This window comes from Annulohypoxylon maeteangense, assembly GCF_022496945.1.
Source record: "Annulohypoxylon maeteangense strain CBS 123835 unplaced genomic scaffold GGS22scaffold_13, whole genome shotgun sequence".
Lineage (NCBI taxonomy): Eukaryota > Fungi > Ascomycota > Sordariomycetes > Xylariales > Hypoxylaceae > Annulohypoxylon > Annulohypoxylon maeteangense.
Window position 1 is genome coordinate 1,054,278 of NW_025953260.1, and position 19,647 is coordinate 1,073,924.

Sequence of the window (19,647 nt, forward strand, 5' to 3'; positions counted from 1 at the left end):
TATGATAAGCCCTATCAGATCCTTATGTAACCTTGAAAGTTCCAAGCTGCCAAGTTCCATCTTTTACTAGCCACACAGCCACACAACCTACTAGGTATATTTTAAAGGTTACGGCATCATTCCGTCTTGACCAATAGACGTTCACTCAATCAATATGACAAACTTGGAGCCAATCAGATCAAGAACGATGTCGGAGTTTACAATTAGCAAAAGCTAAAAGTTGAAGGGAAAAAAAAACCGAAAGAAAAAAAATACGCGAATATATACAATTCATGAGCTGTCATTGAGATTGAAACGGTGTTTACTCTCCTCCTAGAGGGATCAATTTGGTCCAGGCTAGATGAGAACAGCCGTTCTTTATCTGAATGCTGTCATGATATCAAGACGATAAACGATCAGCCGCCTTCAGAATGCGTCGCTGCGTAGTAAGTCAACTCATATAAATACCAGAATCGCACGTCAAATTATGAATAACTCATAAATATTACAAGCAGGAAAGATCAGTAGCGGCTAGAGTTGCGTTTGCAGCTCGTAGTCATCATGTCGCATCATCCTCGCCCTTCTCGTCTCTTATCGCGCGCCGGTTACTGACCCGCTCCTTTACCATTACTTCTCAGCACCGACAGAGTGCATTTCACTCCCTGTTAGAGGAATCTGCTCCGTCGGACATTATATCCTCTTTCAAAACAGCTACCCAGACACCACAAACCCTAACAGAGAAGATAGTACAAAGATATTCGGTAGGCCTTGCGACAGGGAAGAAAGTAAAAGGGGGCGACTATGTCACCCTCTCTCCTCATCGCTGCATGACCCACGACAACTCGTGGCCAGTTGCTCTGAAATTCATGTCCATCGGCGCCTCTAAAATTCACAACAACGAGCAGATCGTCATGACCCTCGACCACGACGTGCAAAACAAAAGCGAGGCCAACTTAAAGAAGTATCAACAGATCGAAAACTTCGCCAAAAAGCATGGAATCGATTTCTATCCTGCTGGAAGAGGTATCGGTCACCAAATAATGGTCGAGGAAGGCTACGCCTGGCCTGGCACTGTCACAGTTGCTTCGGATAGTCATAGCAACATGTACGGAGGCGTGGGATGTCTAGGCACTCCGATGGTTCGGACTGACGCAGCTAGCATATGGGCTACTGGTAAGACGTGGTGGCAAATTCCTCCTATCGCTAAAGTGACATTTACTGGAATCCTGCCGCCAGGCGTCACTGGAAAAGATGTCATCGTCGCCTTATGCGGTCTCTTCAATAACGATGACGTCTTAAATCATGCCATCGAGTTCACCGGTTCTGAAGAGACTATGTCAAGTATCCCGATTGATGACCGACTCACCATCTCCAATATGACTACCGAATGGGGTGCTCTGACTGGGCTATTCCCCATAGATACTGTTTTGACGAAGTGGCTACGAGCCAAAGCTAGCGCATCAGCCGTGCTAGGTGGCGATGGCTATACACTGAACCAAATCGCCCACACGGATATCGACGTCTTAATGCAAAACAAATTGACTGCTGACCCTGGAGCTACGTACGCCAAATCCTTGTATCTGAACTTGTCGACCCTATCACCTTTCGTTGCGGGGCCGAACTCCGTCAAAGTCGCCACCCCCCTTCGCGATATAGAGGCTAAGAGTATTAAACTCAACAAGGCCTATCTAGTCTCATGTACCAACTCGAGGTCCTCGGATATTGCAGCTGCCGCGAGGGTGTTTAGGGAGGCTGCCACCAACGGAAACGAGCCGAAGATAGCGCCAGGCGTCAACTTTTACATCGCTGCCGCGTCTCTTACGGAACAAAAGGCAGCTGAGGAGGCTGGGGATTGGCAGATCCTCCTGGACGCCGGTGCCCAGCCTCTGCTATCAGGCTGTGGTCCTTGCATCGGCCTTGGTACCGGTCTCCTCGAACCAGGTGAGGTCGGTATCAGCGCTAGCAACCGTAATTTCAAAGGGCGCATGGGCTCCACTGAAGCCAAGGCTTACCTTGCAAGTCCCGAAGTTGTCGCAGCTAGCGCGTTGCAGGGCAAGATTGCCGGTCCTGGTTGGTACCAAAAGCCGGAAGGCGTTGAGAAGGTAATCATCGGCGAGGGCAATGGCAACTTTGAGCAGGACAAAGCTATGAGCATCGAGGATGCGCTAGAGAAGATCATTGCACAGGCCGATACATTGATATCGGGGGCTGAGCAAGACGGGTCAGGTGGCGAGCCCTCGGAACCCATCAACGGCGAAGAGACACTTACCGACATTCTCCCTGGCTTCCCCGAAAAAGTCGAGGGCGAGATCGTCTTTTGCGATGCTGACAACATCAACACCGACGGCATCTACCCAGGAAAGTACACGTACCAAGATAACGTATCTACCGAGAAGATGGCCGAGGTCTGCATGGAGAACTACGATAAGGGCTTCCAGGGAATCGCACGTGCCGGGGATATCCTCGTTTCGGGCTTTAATTTCGGATGTGGTAGCTCCCGTGAGCAGGCAGCTACCGCCATCCTCGCGAAGAAGATCCCTATTGTTGTTGCAGGAAGCTTCGGTAACATATTCAGCCGTAACAGCATCAACAATGCCTTGATGGGTGTCGAGGTACCAAAATTAGTAAAGAGGTTGCGCGAGGTGTTTCGAGCCGCGAGTGAGGAAGACAAGTTGCTGACGAGGCGCACCGGCTGGAAGTTCCTCTGGGACGTGAGGAGGAGCAAGGTTACAGTCGTTGAGGGCGAAGGTGGCCAAACGTGGAGCCAGAAGGTCGGCGAACTGCCACCTAATGTACAGGAGATCATTGCCCGCGGTGGGCTCGAGAAATGGGTTAAGCACCAGATCTCGTTGGTAGAGACATAAGAGCTCCAAGGCTACCATTGTATATAAAAGAGTCCGAAAAAATAGTAAAAGCTAATTGTCTACACAACTAAGTTGACACTCGCTCGTGTTAACGACTTGAAGACTTGATCGTCATCTGCGTTAATACGTACCCGCTTCCTAACCATACACCACCGTATCCTCACTATCCCAATATTAAACGACTGTAATCGAAGTGAGATTATGTAGACTGGTTTGCTTTCTGCGTGTCGAGTATAAAGGTAGATTATTTACGGCAACTTGAAATAATACCAAAGAGAGTAGGTACGTATTATATATATATATAGATATACATATGACTAACACCTAGGTACTTGGTAGTTTATTCATAGGCGGCATGCTATCACACGTATAGATAGACTAGTCGATGTATATCACATTAATTATTATTTAGTGGAACGTGATCATCCTGCCACCAATTCTCCTTTCTTCATTCATCATATAACGCCATATCTGCATTGCAGCACTTCAAAATCGTCAACGGAATCTGACTGGTATATCCGATATCTAACCGGTTCCCCCGAAGCCCCAGCAAACACGGAAATCTGACCAGACGCCTCATTCAAATAGCGCCACTCATCCAGTGTTGTGATGGCAACTTAAATACCAAGACTCTTCACGCAAGTCCACAGGACCACAGGCACGATGACGTTGTCGTTACCACCGGTCAGGACTGCTTCCGTGAGGCTGGCGGTAGCAGCACAAGTTCCCATCTTCCGAGTTGCAGTGCCCCAAGAATCCGAATTATCGTTTGTCGAAGGCCACCCGCCAGCGAGCAGCCATAACCGCGCGGCGATGAGCCCGATGAAGACGGCAAAAGCAAAAGCAGCGCTACCTTCGAGACTCTTACCGCCACCCCATAGCCATTTCCTTTGTCCGTAACGTCTTCCAATCAGGGAAGCAGCTGCATCTCCAAGGCCTACGCACACGACGCCCGATACCATACTAACTTCTCTGGAGGGCAGCTCCCAACCTTCTAGAAATCTAGTTCCAGCTCGCGGGAGCGAACCTAGCGAAAGCCACAGGGGAATGGCGCAGCCGATGAGGAGAAAGATATGAGAGATGACGACCGGACCCCGAAGATCTCGCCCGTCGACGTACGGGGCGAGGAAGGAAGCTAGGGGCTTCGACAACGGTGGAAGTTGACTCGCTCGAAGAAGGTCAAGAAGAAGGAACACGGCGAGGACGATGGATAATGATAACGCCGCAAACGCTGGATCGATGTAAGTTGCGGGCAGAAACATGACAACCATCATAAAATGGAAGACCTTTCGCCGCGTGTCCACCTCATAGATGGGCGATAGCCGGAAAACCACTATCAATCCAATCCCGACGATGGCCAGAAAATACGCGCTTAGAACGAGCCGGGTATTGGCCTGTCCAAGATATAGCTGGCGAAGACGATCAACCCAACCCATAGAATCAAAACATTCGAGCTCATCTGTTGGTCTCGGAGGAAGACATATCCATCGTTCTAGGTTGTGGCTGACGACCTCCCACCTAAACCGCGGTATATCCCCGAATAAATAGCCCAATGCCCATCCCACGGGCTCATAGCCATGGAGCGCTTCTTCTGCGACGATTCTTTTTATACCGATATATGGAAACGGGATGAATACAGCGCCTATGATACAGACGTAAACATAGACAGCGTATACCCATTTTCGGGCTGTGGCCTGTTCCTGGGTAAGTGAGAAGAAGGCGCGGACGGAATAAGAAGCCGTCCGCTTCCTTCGACCGGATGGAGTGTGGGTGTGAGATTTGCGCGATGCGCTGTCCACACTGGGTAATGTGTGCCGGCGGAGCGGCGCGGGTCCGGCCTTCGTCTCCGAAATGTTGGATGGGGTCCTATGCCCATGCCTTGCATTTCCGGTGAGAAGCGAATTATCCCCAGTTACAACAGGGTTAGCTCCATCGCGCATAGAGTTCACGTGGAGAGGGCCTTTAGAAGCTATAGATCCCGGACCGTCACTGTCTTCATGATCGTCAAAGGCTTCGCACGAACTGCAAGATGAGCTGTCCACGGGCGCATGGAATAGGTCATGTTTCACCCTCCTCCACGACATAATGTTGGAAAAAAAGGTAGAGCCGGGCTTAGACGGAATGACTGTCCTCCTGAAGCGCCATTTAGGTACACGGGCTAAAGATATTCCCCACTTGATCGCATGGCTGCACGAGACCAGGATGTCAAGTCCTCCTACCCACAGCATTGACTTGAGGATCACCGCCTGCGGAGAAGAGGACAGAAGTAAGAGACCGACGAGTGAGATGGATAGCAATTGTAACTCGGCTGTGAGTAGACTGGTGGTAGTTAGGGAATGTAAGACTGAGCAGAGACTCCGGTGTAAGGGGTATAACAAAGTCGCAGTTTCGAGAGAAATAGACGCTTGAAAGAAGCTAAGCACGTCTTTCTTCATCCCGAAGGTGCTGGACTTCTTGTAACCTTCCCCTAAAAGTAGGGGCAAGCATGAGAGTGCCCAATGCAAGGGGTCGTACCCTGGGTCGATATTTGCAATGGTGGGTATTAGGCTCGGCGGTAAAGAGCAGATGGCGAGTATTATGTTCGGTAACAGTATTGCTTCATTATCAACCGCAAGAAGCAATGAGACAAGGAGGGTTATAGCAGGTGGGTAGAAGAGAGGTGCTGGGTCGAAAGAGGGCGATATATAGATTGGTATCTTCTTCGAGGGCGTCCGGTGGCAGTATGCCCATACCACTAGTCGCAAAGGGTAAAGAAATGCTAAAAAGGCGGACACACCTAACCATGTGAAGAGTTCTATATTTAAATTAGCGGCATTGGTTGACGGTCTGAGCTATAAGTGCCTACCTGGATGCCATTTGTGCAGGATAGACTGAACACGGGCATTGGTATGAAGCATAAGACCGAGAAAAACGATGATGAAAAACTCAGTAGAGCGACGGATGATCTCCTTTCTCCTCCGTACTCTATCGGCGGGGCTGTTGGGCCTTTTGCCTTGATGGGGTTCCTTTTTCAAGCTACAAGACAATTTTCGACCTTCTTCCTCGAGGAGAGCGGGGGAGGGTATCGGGGTGGCAGTCCCGGACAAAGCCTCATTGCATCCTCTCAATCCCTTTCGCAACCTTTTCGGGGCCGGTAAACCTTTGAGGAAGTGTTCATCGTCGGCCTCGGTGCCACTATCGCTACTTGGCGTGATTTCTCTCGAGGTATTGCGCAATGCAGACGGCGCATCAAGATTGTGTCTTGTGGAGGATTTGTATGTGAAAGGATCGGATAGATCGGATGGATCGAGTAGGTCTGAGTTCTGGCGATGATATGGATGCGGAGATCGTGAGAGCAGTCTCAAAGTATCATGTTCAGACGGGTCGAGGTGCTCAGGGTGCTCAGGCATTATCGAGACCCAGCGGTCGGAATTTTAAAAGCACCAAAGGCGCGCGATTCGAAGCTGAAGAAAATCATATAATCTTAGACCATTCTTTTCCCGTCATGTTTTGCAGGAATGCCAGTAGACTATTGACGGCGGCGGTGACGGTGACGGTGACGGTGATGATGATGGTGGAAATCGTGAATTGCGACAATAGTAAGAGATCCGATCTACGATAGGATAGAGGCGGCTCGAGATTTTCTTGATCTGTGATCTGTGCCTAGGTAAAATCCATTAAATGATCTGTGCGGTAGCGGATGTCAATGTCAAGTTCCAGATCAAGTTCGAAACGTTAATTGGATATTCACATGTCTTTTTTTGGCTCCTGTCGTAAGCAAGACATGTACTTTGTATTTTTAATGTTGTACAAGGTAAATACGTCAAACCGTGTGGCTGGTGGTAATGGCTTACGTACACTTACTTAATTCCTAGCTAATATGACCTCGAAACTTGGTGAACTTGAACACTCAAGATTCTTTATCTTTATCTTCATTCAAACTTAGGAATGTTGAATTTCAATACATTATCCTATAAATATTATTATATATTAATTTTTATTTATTAAACATTCATGATTAAGCGATTCACATTTCACCGTTTTACGCACTTAGGTAAAATAACACGATTAAAATAAGTTGGCGAATATTAATGGAAAGCTTGCAAAGCTTAATAAATAAAAGGTCCCGAGACAGCGGGTAACTCCATAAATACGGGTATGGTTGCTAGAGTCGGAAGAGGTTAAAATCTATTAATGCAAACCTTCGGCGGGCGCGAGTGAAAATTAGCAATTATCATGGATGTTAATGGCAAATCCAGGGAATAAGGAAGTATCTACCTACGTGTAGGTAGGTACCTAGGTAAGTAGTGACACTATGCCAAGAATTCAGCCCTAACAAACATAATACGCACTTATCCAGCCGATTGTGGCAGTTACATATGTAAACAGTGAGTGGTACAAGCAAAAACCACTCATACTATTCTGTAGGTACTATCAACATCACCTAATACTCGTTTCATTATCTAGGTACATAATGATTTCAAGTAATATATCATTTATGTACAGCATTTCGTATTTCAATTTATGGTTTCTTATTCTTCTTTCTTTCCATCTTCTTTTTAATGAAGAAGCATAACGTTGGTGGATAAGTTCCAAGCACTTCATGAAGATCACATCCATTGGGTTAAGCCGCTAAGAATGATTCAGGTTAAGCGGTTGAGGCTGCGCGGGTTTGAGACAACTAAACTAAAACTAAAAATAAACAAGTAGACAAGACACAGATGCATGAACAAAACCAATAATGAAAATCGGGGGGCAAGGGGGCGTTTATTCTATGAAAGTCTTGTTACATTTGTCAGTTTATCTCCGCTGTTCTGTTGTCCCCGTTCATCCGTCTGATACATTCTCTCTAGTGTACATAATCTCCTCAGACAAACTGCTGCTTAAACGGCAATATGGAATACTGGGTTTTTGTACTGTGTGTAGTACAGTACCTAGGCAGACTAGGTATGTACGTATGTAGTACGACGCATCAGCTACTTAAGTATTCGTACAGTATGCGTATCTACAAAGTGGGGTGTCTCTCTGTCTCTCTGGCTCTGGTTCGACCAAACAGCAGAAACCTCGTATTCTCAACAAGAAGCGACGTCACCATGATCATAGTACGGGTTCCGAACCAAGCCCACGGGTGCCAAGAAATCTCAATCGTACGGAGTACATACATCCATGATGTACCTACCTACTAATACTTATTTACATATGTACTAGGCTGCTAGGTAATACCGTACAAGAGAACATTTCCTCTAATCTAACACGAGATATTAATACGTATACAGATGTAATAGAAGGAATCAGGGTGGTTGGTTAAATGGTCAGTCAGTGTGTGGTTCAGCAGCTGTACAGAGTAAAGCTGGTTGGGATCTGGGAGAGGCTGATCTAGCTGATATCGGCTTTGCTGCGGACTCCAAGGCTTGCATCAGATCAGCTCGGATAGTAATTCCCTGGCATCCTGGCAGTCTAGGTACAGTACAGTAGGTGCTGACCCATTACTCTACCTACCTAGCAGCCTAGGTCCTATACATACACCACTGATATCGCACAGTGTCTCATGGCCCTGACCTGTACAGTACGGCTATTGAGTAGGTATGTACGTATGGATGGAGATAGTAAATAATAAAGGCTCCACCATATTATTTTCGAGATCAAGCCATCAGCCACGATATCTTATGTTGTCCGAGTTGGACAACTACGTATTATTATTAATTACATATATCCATAAGGCGAGAGCAAATCACAACGATTCATTTTTCATATTTACCTCTACATCCTACATCTAACAGGCTCGATAGGCTATTGTTTAACCCTTGGCCCCTCACCTTCTCGAATCTTGCTTACCTTCTCTTTCCTTTTCCACTCTTTGTTCCGTGCAGCAGCAGTACGAACTCTCTCCTCGCCGGTTATCATGCAACAGAGCCCGCAGGTCTACTAGAGTTGTACGAAGAACGGTACTTCAGTCATCGCCCCGACCTCTTTGCCGCCCACTCTTAAGGATACTCTGCACAGTCTGCAGTAGTCTGCGTTAGCTCTTTTCGCTTTTTGGTCTGATCCAGTGGGCTTCCCTTTAAACGGTGATATCTTCCAAACCACTCCCACCTTCAACATGACACCGAATCTTTCTGAACAGAACTTTTTGGGCGAGAAGGCCACTCTTCCACTCACCCAAACAACCCAACGTCCACAGCACGTAGTAAAAAAGATGCCTTCAGCCCGGCACTTCTTCCTAACCCTGCTTCTCGGCCTACTATTCACGACCGGGCTCGCAAATGGGCTCCTTAAACAGCAGCCCTCCAATGAGGTCCATGCTGAAAGCAAGCCTGACCATGTTGTCCACCGTGACGACTCGACCTTCTCACGGCTGTTAAGCTCAGCTTCGCCGCAGGCTCTTCACCATTTTCTACATACCTACTTCCCCGCCACCTACAAACATGGTGTTTACGACTCTGACCACGCGGCTATGGAGGCTGTTCATGCGAATGACCCGGAATTAGCAACTTCCATTGTCCAAATGGCGAAAAGGCAACAGTCTTCTGGAAACGATACAACTGCCGCCGTGACAACTTCTACGTCCACTGAAACTAGTGCCGCTACTTCCACAAGTCAAAGTACCACGACTCAAGAATCTACTGCAGAGACGTCCTCTACGACTCGATCTTCCGCCTCAACCTCGGATGCCCCAACGTCTACAGTCACTTCCACTAGTTCCACGCAAACCGACTCGCCGACGACTACGACAACGACATCCTCGGGATCAACAGAAACGACGAGTACTCCCGGTACGTTCACTAGCTCTTCAACCGACATGACTTCTGAGTCCACCGCCATCGTGACAACGACGTTATCGTCTTCTGTCCCCTTGACCGTGTCCACTTTCGTGTCTTCTTCTCGCTCTTCTTCCAGGGGTACGTCCAGCAAGAAATTGTTGCATCTGCACCAATCTTGCTTCTCGTTTTCCCGAGCGCCTAACCCCGGCTGTATTCATGTTACGCCTAGTTTTGCTATTCAAACGAAAACGACGTACTTTATTTCCCCAAGAATTCGGCTAACTGAGTATCTAGGGTCGACTTTGGCAACGGCGACTACTTCCAGCGTTAGCACCACAGCGTCACCCAGGACATCGACGTTTACATCGACACTCCCCGGAGGTGCCAAGGTATGTCATAGTTTTCCGAACGTGAATCATGTAACTAGTTCCTTCGGCAGTGTGAACTTGAAAGCGGTTCTTAGAGTCTCTAAACTAGACCCGATACCTAATTTAAACCGATATAAATTGCTAACTCGTGAGTGTTGTAGACCACGATTACTTCGGTTGAGGTTGTTACTCCCGGTGCTTCTGAAGCGGCAAGTACAACATCAGGAACTTCGGGAAGTCTGCAATCTGGCGTCGGTAGAACCGTTGCGGTAAGCCCGATAGTGGAGGTTTTCATGGGTGTGATCGTTGGCGGAGCACTTCTGGTATAACAGCTTTTGCAATAGGCATTTCCCTCCTGTCGGCTCGACAACACGGGGCTTGGGCGTTGGTAGCATTATTATGGCGAGCATTGTTGCATACGTGGGATTTCAACGGCATCTACGTTCATTTGGATCAGCAGGGAACTGTAATAGAGAAAAGGTCGGTCTCAGAGCTCGCAAAGCCTTGCGGCTATTGACGAATCTAACGAAATTGGTTACGGGTCATTTATTTTTGGGTGTTCACAGTCTCAATTGGAAGGATATTAAAAAACGAAGGCCATATATATCCAGGTAAATACGCTTTGGATTGGTCATAATAGAGGTCATACACATAAGAATATCAGCTGTTATAAAACCTTGCGGGCCGGTGGTAGATAGATTTTATATAATAACCTGGCAACAAGACAGCCTGCTAAATGATAAGGATGTTACTATAGACAAGTTGTTCATCATCGAGGCAGACGCGGCTTAATAATCAAAATAGTGTATAGTAGTAGTACTTGCAAACCGAGAACAACCTCTATAAACGCCGTGTTACGGGGGGTAATATTCGTAGGTGCTGTGAAATCAAGGCTCTATAGTAATGATTAGTCTTTCCTTCTCTCCTCCAGAGTCCTCTCACTTCACTGCCACCGTATCGTTAGGAGGATTAGACTATCCAGGGCCGATCTTAGGCATGTCGTGGTGCTCGCTCAACTTGGAGAGGTAAGTGTTGAGACCTTCAACCCTCTCTTTGTGAGTCTTGCGAAACTCAGAAGCCACCTTGGGGTCCTCGAGCATTTTTAGCATCTAATTTGTGAAGTCAAAGTTAGCATTGATTGGCAATCCGTCATTCTTAGGATAGAAGGTACGGTACGAACCTTCTTCCTGTTTGCTTCCTCGTGGCGGCGTTCAGCTTCAGTTTTATGCTCGATTATATCCTCATCATCTCCGTTCTCTTGCCGCATCTTCTCGACGTCATCGGCTCCATCAGCTTCCTTAGCTTCCTTAGCAGTGGAATCGTCTACGGTGGCGAGGGAATGCTCGAGGTTCGCCTTGCTTTTCTTTTTCTTCTTATTTTTTTGAACCTTTCCGCCTTTCAGCTTCAGGGGACCACCCCCACCTACCGACGCGTAATCGTCTGCTGGCATCTTGTCAAATGCCTGATGTGTATGTTTATGTAATATTCTGAATACTCTGAAAGAAGACAAGATTCCTCGGTCCCTAGGTCTCAGTATGTACGAAGTTCCGATAAACACAATGTGACTCCACTATATGTACATAAGGAGGTTATTGGTTTGAAGGTGGGTGAGGGAGAAAAAGAAAGAAAAGAATTTCAAGCGATTACATAATGGCTTGGGAATAGGTACTAGGTACCTAGTAGTAGCACAACTTGAATGTGAGGAATTGGCTAGGACCCCACTAATGCCTGAGTTTGAATAAATATTAAAAGTGGCAATCCAAAATTTTCTTCCTCTTTTCTTCTTCTTTTTTTTCTCCAGATCAAAAAGTATTCACAGAGCAGCCACGACCATCACCTCGAAATCTTTACAGTGATGAGTTGCCATTCTCAACATGAGAATCACTCTGGAGATCAAAATTCCTTATTAGGAAGTCTCCCGAACGTCTTCGGACTATGTGCGGGAGATGTCGATAAACGAGGGGACATAATAAGAACATGCGAATGCGAGTGCGAAAATGCAATCCCGTCATATGAATCGTATTAATTTAGGTACGGAATCTTAGGCATACCAATGTTTTGGTGAGCATACGATATGTATGACATTTATGATATGTATGGTATGTGTGGTATGTAGGATATTGTTAATTGTCATTAGAGACGCGATTCTATGAGTATACCACCTACCTACCTAGGGGTACCTAGGAGGTAATGTCCACGAGTCCTCATGAGCATGGCACGTCTTGGTTATATGTCTCAAACAGTCGCAGATCTGTCGTACTGGCTGACTGGGTACCTATTACATGAGCCTTACGCTGGCGTACAAGAGGAATGTCCTGTAATTGGAAATCATTCTTTTGGTGTAGGGTTCCTCAGCAATGATGGAAATTGTGTTGTGGTTTCATTCTCACCAAGTATGCTGCTGGCTCTGTGACGCGCTTATGTGTAGAAAGTTATTTACAATATTCAATATAAGTATCGTGGACCTCTGCTCGTTTCTATCTCCTCTTCTACAGAACCATCATCAGTCACTCTTTTACAGTTCACTCTCAACCATCATAGTCATTCGTTCATAGCCATCTTGGCCACCACATTCATTATCACCCACTATCACACTCGTTTTTATATATACCACAGTCGTTCACTCACGGTAACGTCATCACTAACACCGATTATAACACATCATCAACAACAAATAAAAAGAATCAACTAAAATAATTCATCATCAAGATGCCTTTTTTCAGCAACGCAACTGTACAGACCGGGTTCTCCGCTCATCACGCGGCTTCGTTATACCACACCGTGCCGGCAGTACACACGGCGTACCCGACACTTCACACCACCGTTTATCCGGTGAAGGAGCCTCAGTATACGACTGTATATGAGACTATCCTGCCGGCGGCATGCGAGACGAGCCAGTGGCTGGCTACCTACACCATCACCGAAACCTGTATCGGTAAACCTACGGACTATGTGACTCCTACCATGCCTCCCGGATTCGTCGTCACCACCGTGGCTTGCCATGCCTGCAAGCCTGCCACAGAGATCGAGATTACCTGCCCCGGCGCTCAGCCTACCGGTACGTGGGTGCCCACCGTTAGCATTACCGGCAACGGCGTTACCGCGACTATCACCGCCTACCCTACCAGCACCCCAACCACCCATACCCGTACCGTCCCTGCCGTCCCTACACACACTGTTGTGGGCTCTTGCTCTGGCCCTGGCCCATGCCCTGGATCCGGTTCTGGTACTGGTTCAGGGTCTGGTTCGGGGTCTGGCAGTGGTACCGGATCTGGCCCAAGCTGCCATGGCCCATCATGTGTGTCTCCTGGCTCCGTATCAGGGCCAGTAGGTGGTTCCGGCACTGGCTCTGGCTGCACTGGTCCCTCGTGCGTTTCCTCTGGCTGCAACGGCTCGGGTGGACGATGCAATGCCAGCGGTATGGCTTCCAATGGTACTACTAGCAGCCCACCTGCTGTCGTAACTGCTGGTGCCGCATCACTCAAGAATGCCTTCGCTGTCTTCTCCGGTCTTGCTTTCGTAGCCGGACATTTCCTAATTCTGTAAAGGGAGCATGATTGCATCTGTGGTTTAGGATCGGGGTTCTTCTTTGGTGCATGGAGGTTGGGTTGACGTGCTGATTCATATTTCTTGGATATGGCTTATGACATGTATTTTCTCTCCTTTTCTTTCTTTTTTTTTATTATCTCGTTGGGGGTAACGACGGAAATACTTGGGTTCTGGGGTTTACATGTGGATCTAACGTGTTAATTATTGCTTACTTTTACGCAATGATGTTATATTTATCAAGTTTAAACATTTGTCGTTGATTCCATGTTGCTTAGTGTTGCCGACACTTACGAGGAGCGATACAGATCCCTGCTTAGCAGTCGTCCTATCAAGTAGCACATCATTGACTCTTAGCCATATAAGTTATAACGTTGTTCCATACCCTTGAGGTCTCGTTACCGTTATTACTCAATAACAGTGACTACCTAGTATTGGTTCGTAATCGCGGGTGTCTGCAATGTATACAAAACATCAGACATAAACGAAAGAGGTATTCGAATAAGAGAAACAGAAGTCACTTCTTGTACGCATTATTAGATCATGAGAATGTAATACAACTACTTGTGTAGTACAATAAGTACAATAACAAGAACGAGTAAAAGACTTATTCAGAATAGTTACTAGGTACCGGGCTGTCTTTGTCCAGTCTTTGCTCAAACTATACCTTTGTCCCTAGTTGTATCCTGAATTTAAATCGTAATCTAAATCATAATAGCATGCGCCAAATCTCCGTCTTCTCGCACTCGTTCTACTGAGAACTCTACTTCATCACAGGTAACTAACCTAGTGCCAACTAAATCGAAATTCAAAAATGAGTGCCTACATAAAAGGGCAGATGGATAACCTAAGCGACCTCTTAGATGAGCACATCTCGAGGAGGGATCGGAATTTTGTCGCATTTGGCATCAATACCACATACCTCAATAATTGCATGGTCCACGATGGTACGCAGGCCTGGACCATGGTGTCGATATACATAGATGGCGTTATACGCAAGAACAGGGTTATATGTTTACTCAGACAGTTGGAGAATGATATCGACAGTTGGCTCTCACCAAACCAAAAACCCGAGAGACTGGCATTCTACCTCGAGGACAACTCTAGCCGCGCATATTCGGCGAAGTCTTACAGAATCCGGGGTAGACTGTCTCCAGGAGATCTCAGTCAGATGGGAGTAGTGTCGGTCGGAGAGGATGGAGACACGGCTCGTCCGGCCACACCACGATCGGAGATGGAAGATATGACGAGAAGAGAGGTCGAAGAGATCAGGTTGTAGGTGAGGTGAGAGAAAGCCTGATGATGTGGGTGGCTTGCGGCGCTATGTTACCCATGCCGTGACCCGTGTCAAGTAGGTAACTTGTATGTTACTGACGATGTTTCTTTTCCCTCGATGTCTATACATGTACGTCTTATCTAGCATGATCCTGGGTCCTGCATACATCTACATGTGCTTACTCTATTAGAAAGGCGATCACTACCACGTGCGATATCCCGGCCATCTCACTGCTTACCTCCCTGCCTCCCCAGCTCCCTACCTATCTACCTATGTAGGTAGCGATTAGGAGCGCTCACAATCTCGGCGAATGCCGTGGTGTAGCGGTGCCGTTTCCCTCATAATCTACTTAGGTACCTAGGATACTATTTAATAAATTTACCACCTTGCCTTCTCGTCCTCTCGAGGTCTGTTTATGCACTTATTTCCTTGGCAAGTTGGTAACTTGGCGAATCAATAGAACGGACGAGATGCGCATCTTCAATCCCACCCTACTGGCGCTAAGTCTCCTGCCGCTCATCCGTGGTTCCCTGGCCTGCTCCGGTTGCTTCGGTCCTGTAGATCATGTCGAACATGTCCGACACGTTAAGCGGATGCAGCCAGATGCAATCAACGCCACCTATGGACCTACGAGAGCTTTAGAGGTGAGTCTATACAGTCAAGTATAACTAGGTATCTTATATACATACCTAGCCAATATCGATATTTTTCTTGTATTTATTTATCGATAGACTATGAATGAGAATATCGAACGCTAACTTCGACGTGCTGTAGTGGGGACAATTGAATTTCTTGCATACGGTGAGTGAAGAGTATTCCGGAGTAAGGGGTATTCGGAATTTCAGATCGTATGCTAACGGTCAACTTTTACAAGACCGACACTCACGGATGGCTAGAAGGCCACTTGAAGCAAGGGAATTATGGCGCCGACTGGGGTGACTTCGTCACCTTCTCTACTCACTTCAAGCACCAGGCTGGCAATATGGGAGTTGATATTCTTTTGGTGGATACAGGTGATCTTCATGACGGGGCAGGATTAAGCGATGCCACAACACCAGATGGTGCCGTCTCGATGACAGTATTCGACAAGGTCGAGTATGACCTACTCACTATCGGAAATCATGAATTATATCTTGCCACCGTAGCTTACCAGGCCATGTATAATATCTCTACCTACTGGGGTGAGAAATATCTAACATCCAACGTCCAAATACTCAACCCAGAGACGAACGAGTGGCAGTATATTGGCAACACACACCGATACTTCACTACCCAACATGGCCTTAGAGTTATGGCCTTCGGCGTGCTATTTGACTTCACCGGTTAGAAGATGTCCTCTAAGAATCCTTTGTCTACGGCAAAACATTTGACTGACATCTAATGGATAGGCAATACAAATGTCAGTAAAGTCATACCCGCGAAAACCATGGTCACGCAGCAATGGTTTCTAGATATTCTTCATTCCCCGGAGCCTGTAGACGTTTTTATAATCCTGGGCCATAACCCTGCGCGCCCGACTGATTCGATCAGCACCTTTCCAGTTGTATTCGACGCCATTCGTGCGGTATATCCCGATACCCCTATCCAATTCATGGGTTCGTTTATCTCTGTCTGTCTCTGTCTCTGTCTCCGTCTCCTTCTCTCTCTCTATATATAGTATATCCCTGCCCTAATAGAGGAGACTGTTCGACTAATTCCCGTATAGGAGGTCATACTCATATCAGAGACTTTGCTGTCTTAGACGCCAGCAGCACGGCAATGGAATCGGGTAAGTGAAGTCGTGCCTTCTAGTTGTTTAGTCCAGTACTGATATTCTCCTAGGTCGTTATTGCGAAACTCTCGGTTGGTTCTCAATGTCTGGGTTTGATAGTAAAAACAGCGGTTATCATGGAATCGCGCCCGGTCCAGCTGGCGTTCCCAACCCAACTCGCAAGGCAACGCAGAATTCCACCTCCCCGTTCGTATACTCGCGCCGCTATCTTGACTGGAACCGTCGGACGTTTGAGTACCACGCCGCGACCTGGTATGACGAGAAGTTCGATTACAACAACGGGCTAGCTGTCTCTTCCGAGATTACGAAGTACAGGAAGCAGCTTAACCTTACGGACGTGTATGGATGCACACCAAAGGTCAGCAACCAAAACTTTCTATCCAATTACGGTCCGGTAAGCGATGTGTATCTTGACTGACTCGCGAATAGGATTATTGCATGACGTGCACGCCGTTTAATAGTACCGGGAATATATTCCCCTTGTTATCTGACGCGCTCTCTAAGGCTGTCGTCAACGAATCGCGTCAAGATATACCGCGCTTTATTATTGCCAACACGGGAAGCGTCCGATTCGACATGTATAAAGGGCCCTTCACGTATGACGATCAGTTCATCGTCTCGCCGTTTCTTGATCACTTCTTATATATACCAGGAATACCGTACAGCTTGGCCAGTACTTTGCTTCAGTCACTTAACAATGCGGGTGCCAGCCAGAAGCGCAGCGTTGGCGTCATGCCTATCGAGCGTGATATCTGCGTCGACCCGTCTCCCCTTCACCTCTCTGCGGTTCGAGGCGGAGAGAGCCATGGTCAGGTTAACATCACGAAGCGTCAAGTAGTCGATTTGGCTCCGGGCTACACGACTAAGGACGATTTTGGTACTGATGGGGACGACACTGCGCATACTGGGATCCCACATTATGATATTCCCGATTTCTTCCAGGGCAAAGCTGGATTTGACGAGGGTACTCAACCTGATGTTGTTGATGTAGTATTTGTCGACTTGTAAGTTCTATCACGTATCCTTTGCGTAGTGACCGACTAACCAAATTACCAAATACCATAAAGCATCGAGAGCGATCTTCTTGCTATCCTTGGCTCCAACTATAGCTCTAGCGATGTTTCTTTCTACATCGATGAAAGCTTCACGACGCGGGACTACTTGCCGATATATGTCAAAAACTCCCAGACCTTTCAAGCTGGTTTGGCCAACTGCACGTCTGGCTAGAGAGTATCGATGAAGTCGGCTTAAGTTAGTAATGAACATGATGATAGGCTTTACTTCCTGTGTCCCGCATGTGCGTGTGGTGAATAGACGTGGTCTGTGGTCCGTGCTTCGTTACAGTATCGGGTTTACGCCGATTCCACGGTGAGTGCAAATACTAGGTACGTAGGTACCACCCAACAGTGATAGGTATATGGCTGTATGGTATACAGTGTCTTAGACCGCGAGGACGTAGAGAAACTGTACTAGGTGAGACTACATGTATCACCTACTCCTGCCTGGACACCCCCTAGGTACATAGCCTTTGGAGAATTTAGCGGCGCGCTCCTACCTACATATATGTAGATTGTAGGTACATTGCCAGGTGTAGTCCACTTATAATGACGTACCTACATATACAGTACCTGAACCCCGCCTGGCTCCTTGCCTTTCAATAATAATACATATATTAAGTAAGTTCACCTCCCAATTTAAAAAATATCCTTATATCCTAAGTAATATTTAAAACTATTATAAACAATATGTATAAAGAAGCATGTACTACCAGGTAAGGTCCTACCTAGTAATATATACGTACCCCTCATACCCCATGCTGCCCATACTACTAGGTAGGTACATACTAGGCACTATATACACTTATAAAGGTATTTTTATCATTTTTATTTATGCCGCTTCTACGCTGCATCCTTTAATACGCACAAGAATGGCTCCGATACCCATAACCATCATAACCGGCTTTTTAGGCTCTGGAAAAACGACACTGCTGCTAAACATCATTCCACAACTTCGCGCTGTTAATCCTTCATATCGTCTAGCCCTATTGAAGAACGAATTCGGTGATGTAGCCATCGACTCGCAGCTCGCCTCGTCGAGCGCTGTCTCCGGCGTCCAAGAGCTTCTTAATGGCTGTATATGCTGTAACCTCGTTGGCCAGCTGAGCACTGCTCTCGCTGAGCTGCGCTCCAGCGTCAATCCGGATCGCATCGTCATCGAGACCTCCGGCTCCGCCTTCCCTGCTACTCTAGCCATCGAAGTCAACCGACTGGCTCGCGACACTGGCCACTACACACTCGATGGCGTTGTCAGCGTTATAGACGTCGAGAATTGGAAGGGATACGAGGACACGAGTTATACCGCTCGTATACAAGCCAGGTATACGGACCTAATCGTCTTTAACAAGTGGGAAAACTGCGATGAGCGTAGATTTGATGACTGTCTCGACCGAGTAGGGGATCTCGAGGTTGATGTCGCTTGGGTAAAGAGTGATAGGGGGCGAGTCCCCGTCGATGTCATCTTCGGTGTCGATGGCGGACTAGCGAGGTCCTTAACCGATGAATTATCTATAAATAATAACAGTGACGGTCGCCCCCACGACGGCCATGTTCATATTCATGGTCATGATCATGATCATGATCGTAATCACAGCAACGATCACCAAAGTGAGGTTGAGGTCCTCTCAATCACCTTGACCGGGGACCCAGGTGCCGTCACCAGTGCGACAAAACTAATGTCTTTGCTTAACGCCGCACCCAAAGACGAGGTGTACCGGATCAAGTCTGTATTAACAACATCGTCAACGGTCCGAAGCTCCGGAGAAGATGAGGTGTCGGCACCGGAAATGTCGTCAGGTTGCCCAGGCAGGTATATACTGAATTGGGCATTTGGGAGATGGGCATTTACCCCTCTCGACTCTGAGACGGTCGAGCACAGCTCAAGCCATCGGACTGTGCTTCGCATGACAATGATCCTGGCGAGGTATGAGAGTGGGAAATGGAAAAAGAAATTGGAGACGGGAGGGTTCCTAGAGCTCGAAGACGGTATGCAAGGGGAATTAGCCGTCACTAAGATTTCTTAAACGCACCATCCTACAATGCACAAT

At 47.3% G+C, this 19,647-nt stretch overlaps 8 protein-coding genes across 8 annotated transcripts; 6 read left to right on the forward strand and 2 right to left on the reverse strand.

Moving 5' to 3' along the window:
- The first annotated feature begins 263 nt into the window (after window positions 1-263).
- GGS22DRAFT_168419 (uncharacterized protein) lies at window positions 264-2,910 on the forward strand. Its single transcript, XM_047962149.1, has 2 exons — window positions 264-425; window positions 495-2,910. The coding sequence occupies exons 1-2, from the start codon at window positions 411-413 to the stop codon at window positions 2,841-2,843; spliced, it is 2,364 nt and encodes a 787-aa protein (XP_047817158.1). The 5' UTR covers window positions 264-410; the 3' UTR covers window positions 2,844-2,910.
- Window positions 2,911-3,161: 251 nt separating this feature from the next.
- GGS22DRAFT_168420 (uncharacterized protein) lies at window positions 3,162-6,519 on the reverse strand. The gene is made up of 2 exons (XM_047962150.1): window positions 5,689-6,519; window positions 3,162-5,637 (listed from the first exon to the last, which is right to left on the reverse strand). The coding sequence occupies exons 1-2, from the start codon at window positions 6,230-6,232 to the stop codon at window positions 3,461-3,463; spliced, it is 2,721 nt and encodes a 906-aa protein (XP_047817159.1). The 5' UTR covers window positions 6,233-6,519; the 3' UTR covers window positions 3,162-3,460.
- A 1,929-nt stretch (window positions 6,520-8,448) lies between these two features.
- On the forward strand, window positions 8,449-10,708 carry GGS22DRAFT_168424 (uncharacterized protein). The gene is made up of 3 exons (XM_047962151.1): window positions 8,449-9,595; window positions 9,878-9,972; window positions 10,113-10,708. Exons 1-3 carry the CDS (start codon window positions 8,923-8,925, stop codon window positions 10,278-10,280), a joined length of 936 nt encoding a protein of 311 aa, XP_047817160.1. The 5' UTR covers window positions 8,449-8,922; the 3' UTR covers window positions 10,281-10,708.
- On the reverse strand, window positions 10,706-11,512 carry GGS22DRAFT_38749 (DUF1754-domain-containing protein). Its single transcript, XM_047966960.1, has 2 exons — window positions 11,132-11,512; window positions 10,706-11,060 (listed from the first exon to the last, which is right to left on the reverse strand). Exons 1-2 carry the CDS (start codon window positions 11,399-11,401, stop codon window positions 10,926-10,928), a joined length of 405 nt encoding a protein of 134 aa, XP_047817161.1. The 5' UTR covers window positions 11,402-11,512; the 3' UTR covers window positions 10,706-10,925.
- Window positions 11,513-12,426: 914 nt separating this feature from the next.
- Window positions 12,427-13,763, forward strand: GGS22DRAFT_168432 (uncharacterized protein). The gene has a single exon (XM_047962152.1). The coding sequence runs from the start codon at window positions 12,661-12,663 to the stop codon at window positions 13,495-13,497; it is 837 nt and encodes a 278-aa protein (XP_047817162.1). The 5' UTR covers window positions 12,427-12,660; the 3' UTR covers window positions 13,498-13,763.
- Window positions 13,764-14,126: 363 nt separating this feature from the next.
- GGS22DRAFT_168433 (uncharacterized protein) lies at window positions 14,127-14,884 on the forward strand. The gene is made up of 2 exons (XM_047962153.1): window positions 14,127-14,344; window positions 14,420-14,884. The coding sequence occupies exons 1-2, from the start codon at window positions 14,312-14,314 to the stop codon at window positions 14,774-14,776; spliced, it is 390 nt and encodes a 129-aa protein (XP_047817163.1). The 5' UTR covers window positions 14,127-14,311; the 3' UTR covers window positions 14,777-14,884.
- Window positions 14,885-15,140: 256 nt separating this feature from the next.
- On the forward strand, window positions 15,141-17,975 carry GGS22DRAFT_168434 (Metallo-dependent phosphatase-like protein). The gene is made up of 8 exons (XM_047962154.1): window positions 15,141-15,417; window positions 15,548-15,574; window positions 15,648-16,095; window positions 16,162-16,368; window positions 16,479-16,541; window positions 16,595-16,902; window positions 16,974-17,548; window positions 17,612-17,975. Exons 1-8 carry the CDS (start codon window positions 15,244-15,246, stop codon window positions 17,769-17,771), a joined length of 1,962 nt encoding a protein of 653 aa, XP_047817164.1. The 5' UTR covers window positions 15,141-15,243; the 3' UTR covers window positions 17,772-17,975.
- Window positions 17,976-18,471: 496 nt separating this feature from the next.
- Window positions 18,472-19,623, forward strand: GGS22DRAFT_190647 (cobW-domain-containing protein; the record flags this gene model as incomplete). Its single annotated transcript, XM_047965009.1, has 1 exon — window positions 18,472-19,623. The coding sequence occupies one exon, from the start codon at window positions 18,472-18,474 to the stop codon at window positions 19,621-19,623; it is 1,152 nt and encodes a 383-aa protein (XP_047817165.1).
- Between the last annotated feature and the right edge of the window lie 24 nt (window positions 19,624-19,647).